This window comes from Lepidochelys kempii, chromosome 1 (assembly GCF_965140265.1).
Source record: "Lepidochelys kempii isolate rLepKem1 chromosome 1, rLepKem1.hap2, whole genome shotgun sequence".
Classification (NCBI taxonomy): Eukaryota; Metazoa; Chordata; order Testudines; family Cheloniidae; genus Lepidochelys; species Lepidochelys kempii.
In genome coordinates, this window is record NC_133256.1 from 278,132,500 (window position 1) to 278,145,292 (window position 12,793).

Sequence of the window (12,793 nt, forward strand, 5' to 3'; positions counted from 1 at the left end):
TTTTAAAAATGTATCAATGCAAAGCTATGAGAAAGTCTATAAAGCACTGGGCTTCCTAGTAAAATCCAAGGGTATGGTAAAATTAGTTTCCTGTGGCCCTCTAATTATCAGTCTATACTTTGCTATTTGATTGAGAGCCTCCTGACTCTTCCATTCCATCTTTGGATCTACCCTTGATGATGCAGCAATAGGAGCTGAGGATTTGGGTTTTATTAATCAGTGCTCTCTGGAATTGTGCCAGCACAAAATATTATCAGCCATGCGTTTCAAAGGCTTCAGTGACTTATTTTATGCCAATGTGAAAGCAACAAAGTTTGATTTTATACACCTGAACAATAAAATATTTTAATATTGAATTTCTGAGTATTCCTTATGAAGATACTGTATAAGATTGTGTTCAGGTCATTTGAATGAAGGTATACAGTACTTAAATCAGTCTACAATACTTTATAATATGTAATAAATTTAAAACTTTATTTTCTTTTCCTTTCAGTTTTACAAAAGTAGCAGGAATGTGAGATCCTTTCTTCATCATCAAGCATGTGCAATCACTAGCAACATTTAACAACAACAACCGGGTGATCACAAGTTAGCTTAAATAGCTCCAAGTATCCCTGAAGAGCTACTGTGTGCTGTGTAAAAGCTGAATAATCCTCGCAGTGTCAGGGGGTGACTCTTCAGCTGTTCAGGATCATGAGATGATATCCTAGCACTCGTAAAACAGCAGATTTAAAACACAAGAACATACATTTAGGTAAAGATCATTGTGACAGTATTGGAAGTAATCCACAAGAATTGTCAACACCCTGGAGGCCAAACTAACATTACTGAGTCAAAGAATTCAAGCTTTTACTCAAAAACAAACAAAAGAATACAGCAAATTCACACTGAATTATGCACGCTAGGAATATGAACATTTTCCTTCACATTTGGCTCATTTTTAAGCTTTTACAAGATAACTGGGAAAAAGGGGCATTTGTTGAGAGCACACTTTCAATTTAAATACATACTGAGTTATTTATATAACAACAGAACTGCAATCTGGGCAAAAGTATTGCTGATCTTTATTGCCTAGTGATTTGCATAAAATAATTTATCACATTTATGAAGGCACATTGATAGAAAAGGAATCATTTCAACGTTTAAAAAAATGATTGTTTTTAATTCATTATAATAAGGGGAGTTGTTTTGGCCCCTGAGTTTAGAAAAATACCATTTGGTTTTCAAGACCTAATAATCTTTGTTTTAAATATTTACATGGTAGTTTCTTCCCATTCAAGTTCCACATCACCTACAACAGAAACAAATACATTAAATTAAACTGCTTTTAAAATGAACATTAAACAATTACTGATAACTCTTAGTATGTATTTGAAAGAATTTCTGTTGAACAATGTAAATAGCTTGAGCAATGACTGATACCAGAATCTGGGTTAAAGGACAGCAGAAAGCCATAACTTTGCTCTTATCAAGCTTCCAAGTGCTTGTCAAAGTATGCTTATTAGTATGAACAAATCAATGCACCTGCTAGGAAAAAATAACTTTGGAACAATCTGTATCTACTTACCTTCCATGGCATCCAAAGAGTCCATCTTTTGCAGTGCTGAATAATTTACAAAACATATGGACTGACTGCTTCCCTTGCTTGTCAATAGGTCCAAAACACACTGATGCAAAAAAATATATTGTGCCTGTAACATGTAAAAGTTAGAGGTTACTTACATGATTTTATGATGGAAAATTTGCTTTTTTAATAACAAAATATTTTAAAGTAATATTGAATTAAAACATATAGATGTTCTGAAAGTAATTCTAGTTTAGCAACTTATTCCAACCCTTTGATAATGTCTTATGTCTGACCCAATTTTGATAATTATGAATGATCAATTATTAGTCTATAGGCATGTTAATTACTATGCTCAAATATACAAACATTATTCCAAACATAACTGAAGATAATAGACTGCACCACACCATTCCCTCAAAGCTAGTTATACATTAAAAAAATGCGTTCAGCTTGTTTTTCCAACATTTGATTCAGAATGAAGAAGCTGAACCACATACATCAAACACTTCAATGAAGAAACTTTCCTCCCTCCTAGCATGCTGAAAGCCAGCAGGGTGCAGTCAAATCCAAAAAATCCACTAAATTCCATTCACTTGATACATGGCCTGTTCATGAGGGAAAAAACAAATAGCTTCTAAAGATAGATGCCTGTTGTAGAGGTCATTTTGAGAACCAGCTAAGAAATAAAAATGTTGACTTTCTTGGCTTTTGTGCATTGGGGTAAAACTCTTAATCATTCAAACTGTTTCTAACACATAATGAGAGTTTCATTTAGATGGTTATGTCTCTGGAATCAGTAATTCTCAAGCCACAGATAACTGAAACAATAAACTTTCAGAGCTGCTTCAGTATACAGTAGCAATACATATTGTTTGCATATATCAATCCTGAAATCTTTATTGACATGATAGGGTGCGATTGCTTCAAAATACCCATTGTAGTAAAGCCTTTTTTGGGGAAGATTTCTTGCTCTGTAATGGATCAAATATGAGCAGGCAAATATGAGCTGTGACCTGAGAGACTGAAGTTACTACAACATAAATTGTTTAAATAGTTTGTAATGTTATGATTTTGAACCCCAAAAGCTATAAAGTTTGTTGTGCCAAAGCAGCTCCCACCTGTATGCACTAAAAATCTTTCTGAAATTCCCATTGGGGCAGGAAAATGGATGAAGGGGAGCACATGATGTGTCAAAAACCTTTTTGTAGGGTCTTTTCCTGGAAAAAAAATCACTTTCATTAGGGACTAGACTGCATTTTACATACAGTAGAACCTCAGAGTTAAGAACACCAGAGTTGGGAACTGATCGGTCAACCACACACCTCATTTGGAACGGGAAGTATGCAATCAGGCAGTAGCAGAGGGCAAAAAAGCAAATAGAGTACAGTGTTGTGTTAAACATAAACTACTAAAAAAAAGGGGAACTTTAAAAAAAAGTTTTGACAAGGTAAGGAAACTGTTTCTGTGCTTGTTTCATTTAAATTAAGATGGCTAAAAGCAGAATTTTTCTTCTGAATAGTAAAGTTTCAAAGCTATATTAAGTCAAAGTTCTGTTGTAAACTTTTGAAAGAACAACCATAATGCTTTGTTCAGAATTACAAACATTTCAGCGTTATGAACAACTTCCATTCTCCGTTCGTAACTTTGAGGTTCTACTGTATAGCCCAGAATAAGGGGCCCTGTGTAGCTGAAACACCCCTGAGGGGTCCACATGGTGGCGTGTAGAGTACAGATGCTGCACACCCAGCTAGCACAGGTATAGATGGCAGTGTAGATGGTGAGCCATGGCTTAGGCAAGTAGTGTAGAGTGCCCTACATTCCTGAATCCGAGGATATATATCCTGTACAGCTCTCTACACGCTCAAGCAGGGGGAAGGCATGTCTACACTGCTACTTTTAGCAGAGCCTTTCCCTGCAACAATGAAAGACTTGAGCAGTGGGAAAAAGGTTCCAGCAGCCAAGAGCCTCTCTTCTATTCCCACTGCTGGAGGCTTTCGCTGCTGCATGTATGTACCCACTGTACTATGGTCACTACAGCATGTAGTGACATGTACCCTACACACCTTCACAAGTGCAGGCAGTTGCAGACAAGGTCTCGGAGAGACACAGTACCTCCCAGAGTGCCTTGGTTGTACTGGAGGGGAAAAAGGGAGTGATTTTCTACAATCCTTTTTAGGGTACAGCTTACTCCTCAACCAGTACTTTCTAAGCCAACTTTCTAATTGCACAAAACGGAACACCCTTGCCCTGCCCCCTGCTCTGCCCCTGCTCACTCCATTCCTGTTGCTCGCTCTCCTCCACCCTCACTCACTTTCATTGGGCTGGGGCAGGGGTGCAGGAGGGGGTGAGAGCTCCTGCTGGGGGTTCAGGCTCTGGGGTGGGACCAGAAATGAGGGGCTCAGGAGGAGGGAGAGGGCTCTGGGCTGCAGCCAATGGGTTTGGACTGTGGGAGGGGGCTTAGGCTAGGGAAGGGTGTTCAGATGCAGGAGGGGCTATGGGCTCAAGATGGGAGTGTGGGGTCTGGTGGGGATGAGGGGTTTGGGATGCAGGAGAGAGCTCATGGCTGGGGCAGGAGGTTGGGGCGTGGGAGGGAGTGCAGGCTCCAGGAGGGAGTTTGGGTGCAAGAGGGGCTCAGGGCTGGACAAGGGGTTGAAGTGCAGGAGGGTTTCGAGGTACAGGCTCCAGGAGAGAGTTAGGGTATGGGAGGGGGCTCTAAAGCAGGGCAGGAGGTTGGGGTGTGGGAGGGGGTTTGGGGTGCAGGCTCTGGAAAGGTGGCACTTACCTCAGACGGCTCCTGGAAGTGGACGGCATGTCTGGCTCCTAGGCAGAGGGGTTGGGGGGCTCTGCGGGCTGCCTGTGCCTGCAGGCATCACCTCTGCATCTTCCATTGGCCATGGTTCCCAGCCAATGGGAGCTGCGGAGCTGGTGCTCAGGGCAAGGGCAGCAGGCGGAGCCTCCCTAGCTGCCCCTGCACCTAGGAGCAGGAGGGATATGCCACCTGCTTCCAGGAACTTTGCAGAGACAGGCCAGGCTAAGGAGCCTGCCTTAGTCCTGCTGCACCATTGCTCGGACTTTTAATGGCCCCGTCAGCACTCCTGACTGTAGCCACCAAGATCCCTTTTCGACCAGGCATTCTGGTCTAAAACCGGATGCCTGGCAACCCTATACTGCTGGCTGACACAAAGTGTTGTGTGTAGGAGGGGAACAAGGGAGTTGAGTCATGACCTAACCTAGTCCCTGCCCTTCCCTGGGGATAGTGTCTTATGCACAGCCCCTGTACTCTCCCAGCACCGAGAGCTAAGATTCAGGTAGACGAGCTGGCAAGGAGGGAGTCCCTACTCCCCTTCCTATTTCCCTGCACAGCTATGTTAGGCTTATTCTTAATCTAGCCCTGTACCAGCAGTTCAAAATTGCAACACAATGGTCTGCAAAAGTAAAACAATTTCAATGTTATAAATATGGAAAGGAAGGGTGATATTTATTTTATTCCTACAATTTAAAGAGAGGGTGATTTTTTATTTTTATTTTTTAATTGGAGGTGGGAAGGAATTGCTTTTGTCTTGGTACCTTCTCTATGCTGACAATTTTTAAAACCCAAATTAGAGACCGTTATGAAGTGTTTTATAATGGAAATGTCAGAATAGCCTGTACTGCTAAAACCTTGCTTTGTTTAGGGAAACAATGGATAACCCTCAAAAACTAATAAGAATCAGTTCTGTTTGGATCAGTCTCAATGGTGACATGGAGTATTGCACCTCTTGGTTCTGCAGAACTGTGCTGGAAATGACTTGGAGAAGAACAAGCTCTCTCCTGACACTGCCAATATTATACCAAAGTAACAATGACAATACTTCCTGCCTTTGATCAGGTTGGAAATAAGTATTAAGAGAACAGCTTCTCGTATTACAGATTCTAGCAGAGGCCAAAAAGTAAGCCCAGATGTAAGCAAGAGTGACAAACATATGTTTTTTAAATAAGCCTTGACCTTATCTGTTGTCTTTTTTATTTGTAATGCTTTGGTTCTGTGAGGCCTCCACTGAATGGCCTCCCACTGAGGCTATTTAGATTATTTGATTTGCAATGAAGGATGTAAGACTACCTGTTCCAGTGCTCCTCACCACAGTAAAATCCCAGTGATAGGAGTCCTGTTATTTTCTCACCTAGCTACATTTAAACCTACCTGTGATGGTCCTCACTCTGGGATTGGTTGGTCAGGTAGTGTCACCTAGTGGTCAGGGTTAAGGCCTGTGACCTGCAGGGGTGTTGTTGGTAGGGGAACCTGGGCCCTCCCACTCCACTGGGCTCTGAACCAGGGTCCTTTGAGGGCTATCAGGGATCTGACAGCCGAGGCTGTTTAAGGCTGCCCTCTCTGGGACTCTTCCCGTCTCCCCTCCTGCAACTGTCCCAAAGTCACACTCTGGGTTAAGGCGGTGTGAAGGGTGCCTGCTCACCACAAGGCACCTTCTGATCACGGTTCCCTCTAAGCTGTGCGTGTGTGCGCATGTACACAGATCCTAAACCCCGCGCACATGGCGAAACACGGTGCACACACAAAAAGTGGCACAGAAGCACAACAATTTGCACAGAAGAAATTTTTTGCGCACACGGCCTATCAAAAATTAGAGGGAACATTGCTTCTGATGATGGCATGCCACATGGTAGCTCTCTTTCTCAGGTGCCACCTGCCTCCACCCACGATATGGCCACCCTCCGGGGCCAGCTCAGTCCTAGGGCTTTCCTCTGCTGGGATAGTCCAAACAAAAAATAAAGGGGATTACCAAAGTCCAGAGATCATATGAGGGGGAGAGGGGAATGCTTCCCTCTCCAGCTGTCTCTGCAACAGGTCCTCCTTTCCGTCAGGGAGGGACCTTTGGGCAATTGTCTTAGGGAGAGATTTCCACCTTCCCTCCATTCTCCTCTGCTTGAGCTGCAGGTCTGCTCTCTTCGCTGGTCTGCTACTGCCACCAAATGAGCTGTTTTCCTGCCTTTTAACTCCTCCTACAATAGGGAAATTTCCAGTGTGGCGGGGTGGCCCTGGTTGGGCCCAGAGCAGCGCCCTTTCCCCTTGTTGTCCAGTGTGGGGTTTGTACACCCCATCATATTACCAAACTGACGTTTGCTAGAGAACAAACAGAACAGAATGGATGTTTTTTCAACTCCCTACTGCCATCTATTGTAACTGGAGAACTCTACATTCTGATGCCAACAGTTAATAAACAGAATAAAGAAGGGAAAAAATCCCAAACGATAAACAACCAGACAACAATATTTTCCAGGTGACATTGTACCATAGTCTCAATTTTCAACCTAAGATCCCAAAATCTCAGATGTATAGGTTCAACTGCTAGCAAGGACAGACTAGCTTTACACATCACCTTCATCTCACTTCCCATATTCTCCAATCCAATATGGATAGCAGGAATGCTTCCCAAACTGAATAAGCCTCCTTTTGCAGGGCATGTTTACATAAACACTCATTGCACAACAAGCTGGAGGTAAATCTACAGTGCTGCACACTAACTGCCTATGTAGACCCTGGTAGTGAGCATTAAAAGTTCCCTAGTGCACTTTGCTGTACTGCTCTTTCAAACCGTGGTCGGTCAATGCAGACTAGAGAACACCTAGTGCACATCAGCAGGGTCCACATGGACAGTTATTGTGTGGCACACTGTAACTCTGTAGATTAACATCCCAGCTTGCCACAAATTAAGTATTTGTATAGACATGCCCACAAATAGCTTTGAAACCCTCAGGCTTGTACTCAGCAGAATGCCAGCATGAGACTTACATCTCAATATAAAGAGTTGATAAGCTTGTAAGTCATATCTTAGACAAAGAGGTTCAAATTAATATCACACTCTCCGCTGGCAAGGAAGAGTATGCGATGAACTAGCAACTGGGTCAAGAGTGACCTGTCCAAAGGGTCTGAACCTGCACCCATTGAAGTCTGACCCCAACAACAGGAACACACCCCTTCTTAGCTCAGTCTAAGACCTGTAGTTCTTACAGCTAAGCACCCTTAATTGTAGTGGTTGAGTTAGATCAAGGATCTCAAACTTCTTCATACTGTTACTGCATCTTAATACAGATGTTATCTCATAGCCATTTCCTTTTCCATTCGTGGGTGAAATCCAGACCTTAACGTCAGTGGGAGTTTAGCCACTGACTTCAATGGAACCAGAGTTTTATCTCATGATTATATAACAACCCTGAGGTAACTACAGCAATTGCTTACCGTTTAACTGCTAGAAATAAACAGGAAGAGTCAGCACCATGTTATCAGCCTGGTCTCCAGGGAGTACTGGTGGTTCTCAGACCACAGTTTAAGAGCCTCTGAATTAGATAATACTATTAAACCTACAGGAATTAATACAAGGAGACCCTGGGCACTGCAGCAGGATTACCACTAATTGGGGCATTAAGGGCAGCTTTAAAGTCCACTAAGGTTCCATGGAAACCAGCATGTACCGAGATCTCTAAGCCTAGGATAGTCCTTTTTCTAGCAGTTCAATTATTTTTCTCTTAATAACTTATACTCACCTTGCATATGATTGCTAAATAAAAATGTATCTTGTTTTAGGTCCAGAGAAGGCTCCTCAAACACTTATCTTACAAATACTGAAGAGTGCATATAACTTAACTCACTTCTGTAACCTTATTTAAGTCAATTTAAAATAAGTCAGTCAATGGGACTATTGGTATGGGTAAAGTTAAGCACATGTTTAAATTTTTGGAGGATGGAGCCCTATATTTGTATAAACTTACTTATCAGAAGAGTTAATAAAGTCAAATATAATAAGATGTTGGCAAATCACTTTGGGTCTAAAAAGAATTACCTGAACCTTCTCTCAAAATTCAAAATAAACCTTTTCACAAAGTCTGAGAAGGTTTGGTTTACTTTTTAAAAACATTACCTTTCATCTTTGCACTCTTTGGCTGGGAGACAAGCGTCTAAAGACCTCAAGAAAGTGTACTGGTATAATGCTTCCAATCCAACCGGGAAGTACTAGAAAACTTACAATAAGGCTGATTTTCATAAGTTTCGCTGCTCATTTTTGCAGTACTTCAGAGAACGAAATGATTTCTTAACATAGGATGCATATAAATTCTATATATCTTACCAGGTTCTGTACCATACACATTCTCTCACTTCTCAGCTCGGCTACAAGTCCATAGATGTCCACAAAATCATGATAATTTATATGCTGTGTTAAGTGATCTAGTGCAATATAAACCCCTGTTCTTCCAACCCCAGCGCTGTAAAGAATAAATAAATAATAAATACATGAAATAAAACATAGTTTATACACTAATTATTTTAATATATATCATTGCAAATCTTCAGTATAGCAGATCCAGTGGCTGGAAGTTGAATCTAGACAAATTCAGACTGAAAATAAGGCTTACATTTTTAATGGTGAGAGTAATTACCCATTGGAACAATTCTGCAAGGGTAGTCGTGGATTTCCATTACTGACAATTTTAAAATCAAGATTGGATGTCTTTCTAATAGGTATACTCTAGGAATAATTTTGGGGCAGTTCTATGACCTATGCCTTACAGGAGATGGTCACCATGGTCCCACCTGGCCTTTGAATCTATGAATTTAAAACCTCGAAAAATAAATTTATTATTAAAAGAAAATTGGGCCAAAACTAGAACTTTTACCCACCCTCTCACTCTGGTACCTTTATTGGTTGGGATAAAATGGAATCTAGATGTGAATTATGACCTGGCTTTGGTTGTGCAAAGCCAAAGCCTGACTCATGAAGTGCAGCTAAATCAAAACTACCCTGTTTAGTAAATTGTAGGACTGGGAAGGAGCCAAAAAGCTTTTATATGAATCCCGACAAACCTTGCTGGTTTGAATGCAACAAAACTGCAATCACGAGGTTCTGCAAAACTGAAATGTGGTGCATTTCTATTAAAAACTAAACAAAACAAAGAGGACTTCTATACAGTGAATTGCTCTACAAGAAAAAACTTTTGAAAAAAGGTGGGAATGGATAGCTAGGCTGAAGTGGCAAGTCCAACACTCTTGTGGCTAGGGGTATTCTTCTTAATTAAGGGGTCTGAAAATTAACAGGGTTACCTTAAAATCATTCCCACACTCATAAGCGAGCAGTGCAAAAAATGCTGGGCAGGAGTAACATGATTATGTTTGCTCACCAAGTGTGTGACTGCATTCTGTAAAAGCTGCAACATGTGAGAAGCTCTGCTAAGTGGTATGACAATACATGAATCCTGTGGTTATGAGGACATGTGTTGCTGCTGCAAGGTCCTAGTGACATAAGCAAGGGAACATCCTTAGTATGGGCTGGGGGCCAAATTCTTTGTCCCCTTTGCACCTCTCTGCAGTGCAAAGGGGATGGAATCTGGCCCTATCTCCCATTTGGGGACAACCACCAGCATGGGGGAGTCCTCAGAAGCATAGAGCCAGTGTAGCTGCCTTTTCCACTAGCCTCTAGTGTAGGGGTTGCGTTGGGAGCAGGGAATAGGAGTAGCAGGAAAGCATTATGTTCCAGCAGTGGACATTTGGTGGATGGTCCCTTAGTGACACTGACAGCTGAAGCAAGTTAGAGCAGTCCCAAAGCATTATAGGCTGAACACAGATGAGGGATGGAGCAGACAACTGAGAGCTGAAACCAAATCGCTCAGTGTCCCCTCACACTGAGCGCACCAGAGAATCTGGAACAGGGTTCTTAGCCTGAATCACTACTTCAGAATGTGCCCACTGAGTCAGTGGGGACACTAAGAGACCATCTGAAAATGTGGAAAGAACTGTATAAAATGTAGACCATTTTACTGAAGGATTAGCCTTGCTCAGACACTGACTCTTTGAAATGATAGTGTAATGGTGTAGTTGAGAATGAAATCAATCGGAGCTATGAGAGCTGAACTTGTCTCACAACCAGACCACTTATTTAGCTCCCCAACATATAGATTTGGGCATCTATTTTTAGGATCCAAGTTTGAAATCTGGCCTTTGAATGTGAAAGAGATTCTAGATACAACCTTCTATTCCAAGTCTCCATTCTTTGCAGGTTCCCATGTAGTTTCTGTCTTCTGATAATATATGATATGTAGATTTTAAATAAACTTTTCAATACTTCTTCCTTAAAGAAAGCTATAATTATGGTAGAAGTCATTACAAAGTCAACATTTGTCAACTGTTACCCCACACATATCTCCTATTTTAAGTAAATAGGAAATCTGAAGTGAACTTTAATGTGCCTGTATGGTAAATACCAGAATAACACTTTTGTTGCCGGCACCCAGTGCCGAGAGGCTGAACAACAGCTTGAGTTGGTTCGTTACCCGGTGTGCTACACCCAATAATCACAACGGGGTGGAGAAGCAGAAAAGTTTATTTGAAGCTTCAAAAAGGTACAGGGAGAATAAAATCCCAAATCCTGCACAACAGAGCAGGAAGTTACACAGGCTTTTATACATCCTTTTTCCCAGCATACTTATCCAATAGCAAGCTGCTCCAAGTATCCATATAGCCAGCCAATCCAGTTCCCAGCTAGTTCCCTGATTCTCTGTATCATTTGTTAAACTATACATAAAGCTGCTTTATTCAGCATTGTTCTTCCATATCTCCCCTGTTTGGCCTTGCTTAGTTTCAGGCAGTCTGACTCTGCAACATACTGTTGCAGATTCTCAGCATAACTGCTGTGTGTGTGCCTCCAGGCGGGGGGGGGGGCCAAGGACACTTGGGCCTAGCACACAGAGCTGCTGCGAGTGCCTCCAGGCAGGAGGGGGAGGGGCAAGGACACAGGGGCCTAGTGCGAGGGGGCTTCATCGACACTTGTGGTCTTCCATCCCCTCGAGTTACCTAGTGGCCATGCCCCAGTGTTCCCAACACTTTCACTGACATCCTATCAGTTGGATTGCATGGCGTGGAAGGGAAAGCACAAACTGGTCTTCTACCTCCAGAAAGAGTTGAGGAACATTGCTTGGAAACTTGCCCTGCTGCCAGGGTTATACTCTGAATAAAAGAACAGCCTTTTTACCCCACTGCTTTCAATCTGGCAACTTTCCTGTATACTAATATTCACTTAAATGGTATTACACTTTAAACCAATTTCATGTATGTACTTAATTCTCTGCTTACCTGCAGTGAACAATCATAGGTGTGTTATCATGTGCTCGATTTGCACGGATCAGCTTGACAAAATGGATTAATGGTGCTGTAGTTTCAGGGACCCCATGTTCAGGCCAGGCAGTAAAGTTACACTGACGTACCATCATACAATCCCCATGCTGGCAAGCACAAATCAGATACAAGTTCTGTATTAGAATTTTGAAACAGACCCACATTAGATCTAGAAGTGAACTGCACTGTAACACTTAAGTTTTCCTAGCACATTCTTCTCAATAACCTTACCTAAAGAGGAAAGTTTGAGACTTACAGTGTTGTCAAATGTACTAGCATCAGGAGAAAACTGATTTAATGGGTTTAATGACTGTTGTTTATGGGAAGCTGGCAGTAGTCCACCCATGGGAAAGTGTTAATGACTTCAGCCAGTAAGAGGCTCAGTAACTCTCCCTTTGACTTTACAAGCCAGATAGGACCTGGGTCCAATTTGCAGATTACAAGCTGAAGTGTCCCCAGGTCTTCTAGTAGCTCAATGAGCAAAGGTGGCTGAAACTCAATCAGCGAAGGTGTTCCATCTGACCCTTCCCTACACTGACTTGCTACTGTCAAGGCAGCCAACTGGTCCAATGCCAATTACTCTTGGCCAGAAAGCAAGTGGAAAGTATGTGAGCGACTACCCCACTATAGCATTATGTATGATAATACATAAAAGCAGCAGGTGACTACTTGACTTAACTACTGTTTAATTATTATGCATAAGGACAATTTGGATCTATGTTAGTAAAGTAGGATGCGCTGAGGGGGATTATGGATGCAAAATGTACATGTTGACTTGCATGGAAAAAACCTTAGATAAATAAACAACTCATCCATTTTTGGGTTTAAAACGAAGAGCAAAGTTAAAAGACAAAAATACAGGATACTTAATCGGCATACTGATAAATGGCTCAATTTAAGGTGTAATGTATTTTAGTGACTGCATACGGAACACTTAGAGAGCATGACTTATGTTTTTTGAAAGCCTCATATTGGTTAACAGATATGAATTTGTGTTTTGCCAGCATACATTTCTGGCTGTAGAGTCCCCTTTTACTCTGGTTGCTTCTGTGTTCTGTATTAGCTAC

At 41.9% G+C, this 12,793-nt stretch overlaps 1 protein-coding gene across 16 annotated transcripts in view; it reads right to left on the reverse strand.

The window, feature by feature from the left end:
* Positions 1–446: 446 nt before the first annotated feature.
* The window catches only part of PTPRQ (protein tyrosine phosphatase receptor type Q), a 212,930-nt gene continuing 200,583 nt past the window's right edge, over positions 447–12,793 (reverse strand). For 13 of the 16 annotated variants that reach the window (XM_073327659.1, XM_073327658.1, XM_073327660.1 and 10 more), the window contains 4 exons: positions 11,685–11,860; positions 8,689–8,824; positions 1,568–1,691; positions 447–1,291 (listed from right to left, as the gene is read on the reverse strand). In XM_073327659.1, coding sequence (XP_073183760.1) covers positions 1,254–1,291; positions 1,568–1,691; positions 8,689–8,824; positions 11,685–11,860 — 474 coding nt within the window. In that variant the 3' untranslated portion in view covers positions 447–1,253. The remainder of the gene's footprint in view (positions 1,292–1,567; positions 1,692–8,688; positions 8,825–11,684; positions 11,861–12,793) is intronic. The other 3 variants (XM_073327651.1, XM_073327657.1, XM_073327654.1) reach the window with 1 other exon arrangement.